The sequence below is a fragment of the Eumetopias jubatus genome, unplaced genomic scaffold (assembly GCF_037043125.1).
Source record: "Eumetopias jubatus isolate StellerSeaLion01/CBP00866 unplaced genomic scaffold, mEumJub1_p1.0 scaffold_11, whole genome shotgun sequence".
Classification (NCBI taxonomy): Eukaryota; Metazoa; Chordata; class Mammalia; order Carnivora; family Otariidae; genus Eumetopias; species Eumetopias jubatus.
In genome coordinates, this window is record NW_028274817.1 from 3,336,218 (window position 1) to 3,348,251 (window position 12,034).

Genomic DNA, 12,034 nt, shown 5'->3' on the forward strand with positions numbered 1-12,034 from the left:
CTGTTTGTTTTGTGGGAAATCTCTTGTTGTTGGCTTTTGTGTGTTCCATAGCGAAGGTTCTAGTGGTTGTTACCTATGAGGATGATGGGCCACCCCCGCCCCCCCACCCCGCCACCCCCACCCCGCCATCGACTGGAATGGCCTGTGTCTTCTGAGCTCGACTAAAGGGGTCCTACGTCCCTGCTTTTCGGTGGGCCTCCTTGGAAGGCCCCTGGCCCCCGCGCTAGAAGCGCTCAGCTGCTGATCAGAAACTCGCCCTGGCATCCCAAGGGGACCCACGAGGAAGGCCCCTCCTGGCTCAAGCTGCGCGAGCGCCGGAGAGGGGGGCGGCGCCAAGGTCAGGAGCGAGGCTGTTGTCTCTCCTGACCGGCAGGCGAGGCTCAGGCGACCAGATCTTCCTGGGCCTGCCTCAACACTCCCCAGCCAGCTCCTTGGCCGAGTGGGTGAAAATGCTGCCGCTTCAAAGCAAAGAGGACCCACGGGGGCCAGACCCGGTCCTGGGCCAGGATTCCCAGCCTCCTCGGGTTTCTCCGATGAGGTGTGCGTGGTGTCGCAAGTTAGAAAGAACACAGACTCGCCGTTGTCATTGTTTATTTACTCCTGCGGAGTTTTGCTTTTCTTTATTAAGGCCAGGAATAGAGTCAGGGTTCCACAATGGTGATTTTTATCTGTCGCCCGTGGCCTGTGAGCTTAGGGAACCGGGTCGTCCTTGAAGTGTTCACAGAGTGCACACTTGTAATCTGAGGAACCCTCCTCCTCCTCATTCTCACTGGGGGCCTCGTTTGGGGACATGACAGAAAGGCCAGCCAGCAGGATGGAATAGCAGGTGTTGTACAGCGACATCAGCAACCCGTCATCTGGGTAAGCCGGGAGGGCGGTGGGCAGCTCCCCCGCGCCGTCCCTTCTGGCAGTAGCCAGGGGCACAAACATCACATTCCTGGAGGTGCCCTCCCCACTTGGGCCACCCTGCTCACTTGGGCCATGATTTTCCATGGCACTTCTGGCTACGCTGCTCAGGGACCAGATACTGGAGAAGCCAAAGGACTGGGTGCCGCTGGGTCCCTGAACGTTTGGGGCTTCTCTGGGGCCCGCCTTGTCCTCGTTGCTGGATTCGCTGTGATGGAATCGTGGGGAACGTCTTGTCGCCGCCGCCACCTGCTTCTTTCTCTTTAGAGGTGTTGCACCGCTTCCTAGCCACCTGGTTCTCGGATCACCTTTCCTCTGAATATTCTCGAGCAGCACGGGCCTGTCTCGCTGGAAGTTGGAGTTGCGGTACATCTGAAACGAGATTCGTCCTTTTAGTCATTCTGGAAGGAAAGAATCGTGTCCTCTGCTGCCGCCGCCGCTGCCACGGCCACCGCGGCCACCACCAGGGCCACCACTACTCCCTGCCCCTCCCGCCCCCGAGGACATAATGGCCTAGATAATGGCCTAGCTCTACTATGGAGGAGAGGTCCTCTGAGGCTGCCTGCGAGGTTCCTTACGCCCTAGAGCCTGAGCTCACCAACGACACGGCGTGCATAGGTTAAGGTGTTCACGCACCTATCTGACGTTCCCTGGCTTCTGTCTAGGCATAGAGAAATACGTTACTAAAAGATTACTAAGAAATTAAACCCTTTCGGGAGATCCTTCATCTGGGTCTACTAGGAAGCTGTTGGAAGGACAGAAGACGGGGGCGGGGGAGACGCGAGGACTTTCTACTTTACCGTCATCCTCCCGTTCCCCGGGGCGCGAACCGAAGGGCTGTCTGGGCGTATTTTGCTGAACCCGTACAGGTTCATTAGGCAGATGAACCCCTTCAAGCTGTCAGTGTCAAAGATTCTCTCTGGGCCCCTCCGGGGAAGAATCTCCCTCTGGAAAAGCTCTTCATCGATGATCACGGTGTCGCCGTCGTCATTCCAGCGCACGGACGTGAAGGCGTCGTCCTCCACGATGCTCCAGAGCTTTCTCGGGAAGGAAAGCCCGAGAATGTTTTGTCCCACATTGGCGGCACCCAGGTTTGGGGCCTCTGGCTGTGGGTTGTCTTGGGGATCTGGATCTCGGCTCACAGCCGGGTCCTCGTGCTTCTCTAAAACCTCCCTGGAATCCAAATTTGGACCCAGGGAGGAAGTCGATGGGACCGCTGTGGGTGACTCTCCGTCACCAGGCGGAGCCAGCTTGACCGGGCGTATCTCGTCGGTACTCTGACTAGCCATGGCGCTAAGTCTAGATCAGGAGCATTTTCACCCCGAGACCGTCTCACTTGACTCTCGAGTCAGAAATGCCTTCGGCCGGTACAGGGGTGCCCCATATACACTGTCCCCCAAATTCTGGAGTCTCGTAGTCGGGCAACCGGGTGCCTGAGTCATCGCCCCCTTTATTTGTCATGTGATGTCACAAAGGCGGCTCTGAGCTGGTCTGGAGAGGGAGCCCTGGCCAAGTGTGGGGCAGGGGAGGGGTACAGGCCCCTAGCTTCTCTCTTTTCTACAAGTACACAAAAGTATGGTTTGAGTTCCCCAGGAAGGCTCCTGTCTACAACCAGGCACAATGCCTCCCGGGCCCAGGCCCTGGATGGGTAGAGAAACCACAATCCTAGGTGCACTCCCACTCCCTGAGGACCGGCGGCGGGGGGCGGGGGGGGACCTGTTGGTGGCCTCTCTGATTAGCTCAAGGGCCAGGCCCTGGTTAGCCCTGGCTTGGCTACCACCACGTCGGCCTGGGTCAGATGGGCCCTTGGGAGACTGTCTCTCTCAGAAGATGGCAGCCCCTAGCGGTCTGGTTGGCCTAGTCTCAGTTGGTAGCCCTCCCCCTTCTTCCTGCCCCCCCCCCGCACTTCCTGCTTTGGTCTCTTCCACCTGCTCCTGCTGGTTAGTTGGTCCTGCTCAGATGGGCCTGAACCAAGAACCCTGTTTCCTTGCCCCTGGGTCAAATTGTCCCCGGAGTAGGGCTGTGCGAGAGCAACGGTGAGAGCGTTGCTCTCGTTCCTCAACCTCAGTGTTACCCACAGCACCTCAGACACACTGCTAACCCAGAGCTCCGGCTTTGTCGGTGACTGGCCGCCGCCTCTGCCGAGCTTGAGGGTCTCCTGTTGAGCTCTGCTTGTCCCCAGATCTCATCCCTCGCCAGATCACGATGGGATTGTCTTTAGTCTCCGTTTGTTCCCTATAGGAACTGTCCTCGTGGCCCAAGATGTGCTCACTTTGGGGACACTTGTGCTCGCCCTTTGCACATGTCCTCCCGCGGACAGGCCGATTCAGCCTCCCTTGAGGCTGCCTCGAAAGCCCTCTCTCCTTTCTTCAGTGGAGTGGTTTGGCCTCAGCTCTCCCAGATTTCTGGCCACCCGCTTCCAAATTGGATCTCCCTTGGCACTTCCCCTTTTAATTACTTGATTTTGGGGTTCAGCATATAGTCTGTTCTGTGGAAACAAAGCATTTCACGGACCCACGGCCATGCCAGCCCTGCTCCCCTTGCCCCGAGCCCACCCCCACCCCTGACTCCTGTGGTCCCTCTCCTGCCATGACCTTGATGGTAGATACAGTGAGTAGTGTCGTTTGCTCTGCGGTTACTTTTCCAAGGGCCTGTTCTATACAGACTCACTCCCCAGGAAAACTCCTACTTGTTTAGCTCGCCGTGACCAGAGGAAGCCAATAGGCAGTATCTGAAAATAGAGGAGAGTCTGGGTGTGGGATGGGACACAAACCTAAATGAAAGTCATCTTCACCATAGATGAGAGGATGGGACGGTGGTTGGAGGGATACATGCTCCCTAGCCACCTGGACAGCTTTGTTCTCAATCTCCACTCTGGTGCCGTGGAAAGGCCCCCGCCTGCGAGGATCCTAGCTCCTTGAGCCAGCTCTGCCACCGAGGAGGGTCATTCGCCCTCTCTGAGGGTCAATGCTTTGTGTCTAAATGGGGAGCACCAAGAGGGTTCGGGAGAGGGTCTCCCGGGGGGACTTTCCGTCCAAGGGCTGGGACCCTCGATGGAGCCCCCAGGTCTAGAATCGGGCTGGCTTCGTGGTCTCCGGGCTTCTTGACAGTTTACCAAGTGTTCATTCCAGAAGTCAGTGCGTGCTGTGGGGGCCTGCCACGAGAGGCTAAGGATTTACACGGGAGCTTAGAAAAGGGCCACCATTTAAAAGCCATTGGCGGCTTCTCAGAAGGGGGCTCCTAGAGTCTCTGGTTAAACAGCCCAGCTTCCTTCAGTTGCGTACCTAAGAATTTTCTCCTCAATGAGCTCTTTAAAGAACGAAAATGATATTTTGCCGTGGCCTTTGCGAGCCCCTGCGCTCTGCTGTTTACTTAGAGGGACCGGACCGTGGTGGGGGGGGGGGGGACGTGGGAGCGATGACCAGCCGGGAACCCACAGTCTGGCGCTCCACACCGATCGGGCAGTGATTTGATTTGACTTGTTTTAGGCACTCTCAGGTCCTACGTCTGGTGTAGGACCGTTGCCTAACGTTCTTGCTCTCAAGTCCCCAAATCTCCTCTGGGGCTCAGCATCTAGGACAGCAGGCTCATCTTGTCCCCTGAAGAGGAAATAGCCACAGTGCCGTCTTCAGTCTAGTTGGAGGGCAGGATGGACATTTCAGCCTCCCTCAGCTAAGCCTTCTCAATCCCGGCATTTCCAACCCTAGGACCTGTGGCTGCCACTCCAGACAGTCTTTCTTAGACAGCTTCCATGCTCAAGACCCTTGGAGAGAAATGACTGCTCGTCGGTGCTCCAAAGGCCCCAGAGATGACCGGGGCGGGTGGCCGCCTTACGCGGGGCCAAAGCCCCAGTCAGGCGACTCGGCAGAGCACAGCTGAGGGGGCTGCGAGGACAGCCACCCCGAAGGGGCTCGCCACAGCTTCTGCGCAGCCCTGTGGCCATCGAGAAAGGGGCCGAGCGCTGGGCTATGGGGCCCAAGGCCCGGCGCCTCCGCCAAGCGAGCCTGGCTCTGTGGCCTTGCCTGCCGCCCCTGCCTTCGGGCCTCCGTCCTTCAAGCCGTCCGTTGCTCCCTGGGTCCCGGGAGCTGCCCCCTTCCTGGTCTCCATGCCCGGCAGGCACCGCCCTTCCCCTGCGGTTGGCTCAGGTCCCAGCCGAGGGGACTTTCTCAGCCACGGCTCAGAAGGAACGCATCCGTGGCTGGACACAAGCCGTGAGGCATACGTCGCAGGCCCGCCCTCTCCCGCCCCCCCCCCCCCCCCCGGGCCCGCAGCCGCCAGCCCAGAGGCCCTCCGGCGGCTTTCACTCATGGTGTGTGGGGCACCAGCCCCCGGCCCCCGCCGCGGTGCCTGTCAGCACTGCTCTCTCATACACCTGGAGCTCCTGTCAGGGGCGGACCCCGAGCTGCCCCCTCCTGTGGTGCTGCCTCCGTGAGGCCCCCCTCTGGGGCCCGGGCCCCCTCAAGTCTCCCCTCCTGGCGCACCCATACCCGGCCCCCAGCTCCCACATGCAATCCCAGGCGAGATGCACCTGTCTCCCGCTCCAGACTAGGAAGGCGGTCCTTGAGGACAGCAGAGACCATGTGAACCTGGTCCCCGAAAGTTCTGTGCCCCCCAGCAGCAGCTGGGCGGGCTTTCGCGTCCTGGAAAACAGCTCTGTGTTGTAACGGGGCAGGAGGAGCCGTCGGCGAGGACACCCGCCTCACCGTGGCCGTGCTGAGCACTCCTGGGGTCTGGGCCATTCACTCGGGACCACGGTCCCTCGGGCGGTATCAGGAAAGGCCCAGCCGAGGCCGTGGCACGTGGGGTCAGGGGCCCAGGTTCCACCTGAGCAAGTGGAGCCAGGCCCTTCTGTCTGCCTTGAAGCCAGGAAGCCTTCCCCCTCCCCCCCCCTCCGGTACGCTGGGGGGGCAAGCAGCAAAGGACGCTTCCTGGTCTGGTGGTGTCACGTTTCTGTAGCGTCCGAGGCTCAGGGGACAAGGGGAAGCATGTCCTTAGAGGCTAAGCATGGCACGGGGCCGTCGGGTAAAACGTGCCTTTCTAGAGGAGCCACATGCGAGCTTGGTTCCCAGCCAGCTTCCGTCCCTGGCTGTACACAGGGGGGCCCGGATTCTCCCGGTTCCCGCTGGCTGGCCCTGCGGCAGTCGGCCAGACGCGTCTCCTTCACGGACCTTCTCCCACCGGGAGCCGTGGCGTCACAGTCACTCCACCACGGTCTCTCTCTGCTGTGAACTCTGAAATTCGGAAACAGAACCCGTCTCCTGGCGCGTCCTGCCTGCTGGAGCCCCTGGAAAAGGAGGGCCACGTGGGAGGGAGAGGCAGCCTGCCGAGAGACAGAGACTTTGAGAGACTGGAGAAGCAGGGTTCAGGCCGTGTTCCCAAAATGAGCCAAACGGGTCCTGTGTGCGCGGGCCCCTAGGTGCTGGATTTCATCACAGCCGACTGCCTCCCGTCGGCTCCAACGGCCCCCGGCGCCCAGCTCAAATTTTCTTTCATGTTGACGATTGCCCCAAATGTAGCTCAAAGCGGCAGACTTCGGGCCATTCGGAGCCTGCCTGCTTGCCATACCCCACCAGGCCTCACGCCACGTCGGCTAAGAATACAGAAGAGAGAGCTTTGTGGTTCTCAGAGCCCCAGCCGGTCCCCCGAGCTGCTGAGCTGAGCCCCCTCCCCGAGCAGATCCTTCCCTGCCCTTTGTCCATTAGCCCACGGGGCCGCTGTAGCAAAACGCCACAGCCTGAGCGGCTCAGGCATACGGGACATCGCTCTCTCTCCTGGTGCTGGAGGTGCAAGGTGCCAACACGGTGCCAGCAAGGTGGAGTGAGAGCCCCCCTCCTGGTTCACAGCTGCCACCTTCTCACTGTGTCCCCTCCTGGTGGAAGGGGCCGGGGAACTCTCTGGAGCCTCTCGTACAAGGCGCTCCCTCCCATCCACGAGGCTTCCACCTTCTTGACCTAAACACCTCCCAAAGGCCCCACCTCCAAAGACCATCATGTTTGGTGCCTAGGATTTCAACAGATGTATCTGGGGGAGGGGGGCGGAACTCACTGAGACCGTAGCACTGCCATCCTGCATCGTGCCCCCCCCGCCCCCCGACCGTAAGGCCCTGGGCAGTCTCACGCTGTGAGGGGGCTCCCCTGTAATGGGACTCCGTTCAGGCGCCACCCAGGAGAGCCGCTTGTGTGTTGCTGCCTGTCCTGGTCTTGTCCTCTTCCTGGACCAGCCCCCAATCCCTGGAGCCCCCTGCAGTTTGCTCATGAGCTCTTGGGACATCACAGGTCTGATCCTTAGAGGCTGATGTTGATCCAAGGCGAGGTGCAGGGTTTTCAGCCCAGCTCCGGGGGAGACGCGAAGGAGGGCAAGGCCAGAAAGGCTCGGGAAAGCGTCTGCTCGTCACGGGGACTTGGGCAGCCGCTGTCTGGCCTGGCAGTGTCTCGACTTGCTGCCCGAAAGCCACTGACTTTGTTAGCCCCCGAGCTCCCAAAGCCTAGTTGGCTGCCTTGCACGCTGAGCCCAAAGCTGCAAGCGTACACTGTGGGTGGGCCTGTTCAGCCTCAGCACCAGCTGTGCTGAAAGGAAGTCAGGCAAAGCTCCACGAACAGATCTTGAGCTCTGGGATCCTTGCAGATTTGGGACCCTCCCTCTGGGGTGGGGGGTGGTGGGGGGGTCCCAAATCTGTCCGCACATCTTGGGGGCCGTCCTGGACCGTCGCGGTCCCTTGCAGACGTGCACGATAGAGGGCCTGTTCTCTCCTGCGACCAAGGGAGACAGAGCTGCCCGGGGGCGTGGCATTTCCGACACAGACCAGTGAGTGCACTCCTGACTCGGGATGCCCACGGAAGCCGCACGTCCCCGGGGGGGCCCATCCCCGGGACCGGGAGGCCTCCATGCGCTCTGGACAGATCCAACGCAGACCCCTGTGCCTTGGACTCACCGTGCGGGCCTAGCCTGGCTAGCTGTAGTCTGCAACAAGGACTGCCTGCCTGGGCCCCTCGGCCTGCTCCTGCTGCACCCACCAGGCGGTGAGGGTGTTCACCCAGCCTTCCCGGGAAGGCCTTGCTCTTTCCTCTCCCCCTCACGCGATAAGCGATCGGGATGCAAAGGGTTATGGACACCCGTTTCAAAACCTGCTGGAAAGGGGCGCCGGGGCGGCTCAGTTGGTTAAGCGACTGCCTTCGGCTCAGGTCATGATCTTGGAGTCCCAGGATCGAGTCCCACATCGGGCTCCCTGCTCAGCGGGGGGGACTGCTTCTCCCTCTGACCCTCTGACCCTCTTCCCTCTCGTGCTCTCTCTCACTCTCTCAAATAAATAAATCTTTAAAAAAAAAAATGCTGGAAATTCAAGATGTCGTCATCCTGCCCACCTCTTGACCATGACGAGTCTTTTCGGTTCCCTTCTAGGACAACGCTGGTCTGTGAAAATGCTTTAGACCCTCTTGCACAGGAGCCCTGTAGACAAGAGGGCCTGGGGGAGAAGGGGGGGGGACGAAACAATGCAGTTTGATTACTGAACGGACACGCTGACTTTGGAACCATGGAGGAAAGACCAGCCCTACACCCGGGACGTGCAGGGCAGGGGGAGGGCTCCGTGATCCCGGTTTCCCAGAAGCGCGCCTAGAAGCTTGCCCCCTCCTGAGGAACGCTCCCGTGCTGCCCCTGGAGCGGCCACAAGGCGGGCAATCGAAACGGACAGCCGACGGCCGAGCCTGCGAGCAGCCGGACAGCAGTGTGACACAGCGGGGGTGGCTCCGGCAGCGCGGCCACCGGTCACCTCCCTTCTGCCATTCTCCACCCGGAGACAGCAGCGCGTTCCACAGGCTAAGGGCCCAGTCCTACCAGGCGGCCCACCCCACTCCTGCCCGTCGCAAGCCCTAGGCTCTTCTGGGTGCTCGTGACCAAAAGGCCCTAAAGCAGAGGTTCCCAGGACCCCGTCCGCCGGTGCCCTGAGCGGGCTGGAGCAGCTCACGGAACTCAGGCACACAACTCACTGACGAGACCCCCGGCTGCTTGCCAACGGATGTAGCTTGGGAATAGCCAGACGCGAGAGCTGCGTGGGCCACGGGAGGCGGGCAGGGGTGCGGAGAAGCTTGCATGCCCTCTGAGTGCGCCCCTCCGCCCGCATCTCCATGTCACCCACCTGAAAGCTCTCTGAGCCTGTCCCTTTGGGGTTTTATGGAGGCTCCCCCACTCAATCGGCAGCCCCTCTGCCCTCCCCCCGTGGTCAGGGGGTGGGGGGACTGAAAGGTCCCACCCGCTAACCCCCTAGCTGGTGCACTTGGCAATCAGGCCCCCTCCCTAGGTGCTTCTCAAAGTCACCTCAGGCACGTAACAAAAGACACCTTCATCACTCTCCAGGGTTTGGAATTGCAAGAGGGTTTGGGGAGCTCAGAGCCAGGACTCTGGACCAAGACCAAATATATAGGAGAAATGCATTTTGGTCATTGAATGCCCAACCATATATCTGCGTTATGAATCACATGAACGTACCTACATTTCAACTATCAGGAATCCTGTTGCCGTGAACATGGGTACACAGAGGAGTTTTGAGACCCAGCCTTCAAGACCTTAACTGTAGGGGCGCCTGGGTGGCTCAGTTGGTTAGACCGCTGCCTTCGGCTCAGGCCATGGTCCCGGGGTCCTGGGATCGAGCCCCGCATCGGGCTCCCTGCTCATGCGGGAAGTCTGCTTCTCCCTCTGCCTGCCGCTCCCCCTGCTTGTGCTCTCTCCCCCCCCCCTCTCTCTCCCTCTCTTGTGTGTGTCAAATAAATAAAATCTTAAAAAAAAAAAAAAGATCTTAACCGTACGCCCAGAATTGGGATTGCTGGCTCATACAGTCATTTCCATTTCTAATTTTTTGAGGCCCCGTCACACACTTTTCCAGAGCAGCTGTTATCGGGTTACGTTCCCACAAGGGTGTACAAGGGTTCCGATCTCTCCACAGACCCTATGTTGGAAAGGCAACAGAACTCTCTTTCTTGTGCTCACCATTTCTGAGGCAGTTGAAAGGCAGCAAACACCCTTCCTTCCTGTCACAGGGAGTGCTCTGTCTTCTCCAGGACCAATGGGTATTCTCAGAGCAATTAATCCATTTCAGACTCTGCTCCCACACCCGAGGCACCCCTTCTCCAAGGAGGACCGCTGTCATACCCCAGCGTGCCGGGGACCAGCCGCACAGAAGCCATCACGGGGACCAGGCACGCCCAGCCGCCAGGACTCAGGGCACCTCCAACGCAGTGCTCGCCCCGGGAGCCGCCCCCGCTCACCCTGCCTCCGTTTCTTCTGCAGAACTCAGGGCTCCCCTCCCCACCTTCCTGCCAGGACTGCGGCCCCTAGACTCAGTCCCCTGTGGCTGGGACGTGTCCTGCTTCTGCTGGTGTCCTCACTGCTCACGCCCAGGGCCTTCCAGAGAGCAGAGCTCAGCCCACGTGTGGGAATCAAGGAGCCAGTGAGCAGGGCTCCCTCTCTGCTGGGAGGACGTCTCCCCTCCACTCTGGAAGAACCAGGCCAACGCAGGAGCACACCGGTGCGTGCCTTTGGTATTCGCGGAATGACGGACAGGAAGGCATCAGAAGCAAGAACCAACAAACTTTTCCTTTTATTTCTCTATTTCCTGACCCCCATCCCTTCCCTCCTCCTTTCTTTCGCCTTTTCAACCCATCGCTAGACCGGTGCCCTGTGATTTTGGTCCGGAGCAGAAACGAGGAGGCAAGGGGTCCCAAATGGTTTCCAGGACACGACAAAACTCTTAACTCTTGAACTGGGTACGGACAAACGCTGCGGGGTGGATGTCACTCACACATTCAGCCGCTGAAACGGATGAGACCTTCTTTGGCAAGGAACCCCACAGGGGAGCTTTCTCCAGGACACCAAGCTCTGGATGTGGGAGTCATCCCAGGGAACTGCCCCCCCCCCGCCAACCCCAGGAGGCTCCTGGCCCTGCTTTCTGCTCCCACCCTCCCCGGCCCTGCACTCTTTACGACGCCCAGGGCTCTGTCTTCACGCACACGCGCGCACACACACACGCACACACGCCCCAGGGAAGAACCAACAAGCGGCCTCGCTTCACGCCCAGCACCATGGAGGAGAAGCTGCCGACCCCAGCGAAGCTGCCCCCGGGGCTCAGGCCCCCTCTCCCTCATCTCTCACAGCCTCTTCACACAGGGCCAGCGCGGAAGCCAACTGCCCAGGATTGACCCGGAGCAAATACTCCTCCATTTGCAACTGGCTGGTTTCCGCGTGGGCCCTGGGACCCCACAGGAACTCGTAGCGGGCAGGGTCGCTGCCGGGCACCTGCCGGTACTCCACGTACCCTTCCTGCACCCAGACCTTGGTGAGGAGCTCCCTGGGCTCCCCGTAGATGATGTGCTCCTGGCCGGCATACACCCCCACGAACGCCAGCGCTTCCCACACCTCCTCCTCGGGGGCACGGTCATCCTCCACGAGGATCACCCCCAGGACGTAAACCAGGAGGCCGTTCTTGGGCATGCCCTGCTCACCGCTCAGCATCCCGTCACAGGTGAGGCCCAGGACCGGGACCAGGACGTAGGAGTGGTCGCTGGGGTCCACTTCCTTCACATGCACGCCAAAGACCAGCTGCATGCACTGGGAGGCCTGGCCCAAGATCACAGGGAAGGTAACCTGGGCGTCGTTGCCGATGACCTCCAGCATCTCCGCCTGGCTGGTGGGCTGCTGGGTGCGATACTTGAGGAGCAGGAAGGCCACCAGGTGGGCCGCCTTCAGGTGGAGTGTGGTTTGCAGCGGGGGCGGGGCCGCTCCAGGCTCCAGCCCAGGGCCAGAGCCCTCCTCCTCCGGGGCTGAGCCTGAGAGATCTTCAGACAGGCTCCAGGGAGCGGCTGCCCCGGCACTGGGCGGCGGGCAGGCACTCAGAGGGCTCTGGGGAGGGCTTGGAGACCCAGCGGCAGACCCGTCCTCTGGGGTGTCGAGGAACAGGGCAAAGGAAGAGGAGGAGGAGGACCATGAGGAGGAGGAGGGGGGAGGGGGAGGAGGGGGAGAGGAACTCCTCGGCCTCCGCAGCCCAGGACAGCGGTGCGGGAGGCAGGTGCTCGGCCTCTCTCGGGTCCTGAAGCTCTGCCTCCAACTTCTGGAGCTCCTTGCTCTCACCCAGAGGCAT

At 60.6% G+C, this 12,034-nt stretch overlaps 2 protein-coding genes across 2 annotated transcripts; both read right to left on the reverse strand.

The window, feature by feature from the left end:
• Positions 1-690: 690 nt before the first annotated feature.
• Positions 691-2,258, reverse strand: LOC148162955 (heat shock transcription factor, X-linked member 3-like). Its single transcript, XM_088028607.1, has 2 exons — positions 1,707-2,258; positions 691-1,278 (listed from the first exon to the last, which is right to left on the reverse strand). The coding sequence occupies exons 1-2, from the start codon at positions 2,193-2,195 to the stop codon at positions 691-693; spliced, it is 1,077 nt and encodes a 358-aa protein (XP_087884733.1). The 5' UTR covers positions 2,196-2,258.
• An 8,645-nt stretch (positions 2,259-10,903) lies between these two features.
• On the reverse strand, positions 10,904-12,034 carry LOC148162956 (melanoma-associated antigen 8-like). The gene is given in 2 exon segments (XM_088028909.1): positions 10,904-11,893; positions 11,895-12,034. Coding segments are annotated over 2 exon segments (1,011 nt in total). The 3' UTR covers positions 10,904-11,022.

Bases quoted from the DNA above. Each gene is read 5' to 3' on its own strand.
- LOC148162955 (XM_088028607.1), bottom strand. From the start codon at position 2,195: ATGGCTAGTCAGAGTACCGACGAGATACGCCCGGTCAAGCTGGCTCCG. The intron at 1,279-1,706 runs GTAAAGTAGAAA...ATCTCGTTTCAG, and splicing joins CGGGGAACGGGAGGATGACG to ATGTACCGCAACTCCAACTT.